This window comes from Monoraphidium neglectum (assembly GCF_000611645.1).
Source record: "Monoraphidium neglectum strain SAG 48.87 unplaced genomic scaffold scaffold02291, whole genome shotgun sequence".
NCBI lineage: Eukaryota > Viridiplantae > Chlorophyta > Chlorophyceae > Sphaeropleales > Selenastraceae > Monoraphidium > Monoraphidium neglectum.
In genome coordinates, this window is record NW_014011337.1 from 7,003 (window position 1) to 8,716 (window position 1,714).

Sequence of the window (1,714 nt, forward strand, 5' to 3'; positions counted from 1 at the left end):
GTCTGGGGGGGGGGTGAGGGGAGATGGGGTGATATGTGTGTGTGTGTGGGGGGTGGAGGCTGGAGGCTGGAGGTTTGGAGGGGGGCTTCTCATGAAGTGATGGCGGGCACTGCTTGGTGGAGCCATGCCTTGGGTCCAAGCTTGGCAGGAAGTGTTTGGGATGACAGCCGAGCAATCGGGCAGGCGTGCCGCGTGCACACACATGCAAACACGAGACACCCACAATCGCATCAACACGAGAACACAGGTCGAAACGCGCCGCACACAGGATCCCGTGGAACCTCACACGCGCGCACACGCATGCGCCCCCGGGCCTCCCAAAGTCACCTGCTGAGTGTGGCCGCATAGCTGCTGTCGGCCTCCAGCGCGGCCGCGTACGCATCAAAATCGTCCATCCAATTCAGGGCAAAGTCGTGGCGCGCGACGTCGATCTTGTTGAACACCTTGTTGTTTGTGTGTGATTGTGTGCATGCGTGTGTATTTGTGTGTGTGATTATGTGTGTGTAATTGTTTGTGTGTGTGTGCACGCGTGTGTGTGGGTTCGTGTGTATGTGCACAGTGTGGATGCATGAGCGTGCGCACGCGCGTGTGCGGCACACGCGCATATGTGTGTGTAACGGAGGGGTTGGCACAGGGAATGTGAGGTTTGGAGATCCAGGCCTGGGCCTCACGGCCTCGTGCCTGGCTGACAGCCGCACGGAGTCCATGCGGGGCGGGGCGAGGGAGCGCGGCGTCGCGCCGCACGCCGCCGCAGCGCGCGGCGGGGCCGGCGGCGCGGCCTCCGCGGCGGATTGGGTGGGGCCCTTTGCAAACATCCTTCCTCCCGCCTTGCGCCACCGCAATCACATGTGCACCGTACGCTGTGGATTGCTGCAAGATCCGTGTCTTCTTTGATGTAACAAGTGCAATGGAATGCAGAATGCTATCATATGCACGAGGCCTGAAGCACCCACCAGCAGTAGGGGCAGCTTCGTTTTGTACAAAATGCTGACCGCCTGCAGCATATTACTCATGAACGTCTGGGGGGCGGCGCACCTGGGGCGATTAGGGGAAGAGAGGGGAGAGTACGCCAGGGCCGGGGTTGATGAGTAGCTGGCAGCCAACATGTTGAGACACATGAACCCTGGAGACTCGATCACCTCGAGTAGACACAATGCAACATGTAACCATGGGCGCACCAATCCACAGTCACAGTCTCTCTCCGTCCCCCTGTGTCTCTGTCGTTCTCTTCCCCGTCACTCTCATCCCTTCCCCCCCTACTGTCTCTGTTGGTGTGTCTTGATCTGCCGCTATCACAGCGAGCGCGCATGCAAAGCCGCCCCCCGCGCCCCCTCCCACGCACCGCGGCGTGTCGATCACGTAAGCCACGATCGTCGGGAACCCCGACGCGAACAGCTCCGTCACCAGCTGCCCGCTGGCGCTCCAAGTGAAGATCTCGATCTGCCCGGGGGTGTCCGCCACTATGTACTGGAGCGGCGGGTCGCGCGGCTTCTCACACAGCGCGACAACCTAGTAGTCAGGCGAGACGGGGCGTAGGGGCGCGGGGCGGGGCGGGGAGGGGGTTGGGCAGCCGAGGGAGCCTTGAAAGGCGCGGGTTGCGGGAGCGGCGGCGGTGCGACCTGGCAGGTTGCGAGAGGGGGCTCAGGCCGAGGTGTGGGTATGCGTGCGTGTATGTGTGTGCATGTGCGTGCGTGTATGTGTGTGCATGTGCGTG

General features: G+C 62.2%; 1 protein-coding gene across 1 annotated transcript in view; it reads right to left on the reverse strand.

The window, feature by feature from the left end:
* The window catches only part of MNEG_10383 (hypothetical protein), a gene marked incomplete at both ends in the record, with an annotated part of 4,107 nt that overhangs the window by 1,534 nt on the left and 859 nt on the right, over positions 1-1,714 (reverse strand). The window contains 4 exons of the mRNA XM_014041146.1: positions 328-443; positions 672-779; positions 954-1,035; positions 1,343-1,509. Of these exons, the coding sequence (XP_013896600.1) occupies positions 328-443; positions 672-779; positions 954-1,035; positions 1,343-1,509 (473 nt within the window). The remainder of the gene's footprint in view (positions 1-327; positions 444-671; positions 780-953; positions 1,036-1,342; positions 1,510-1,714) is intronic.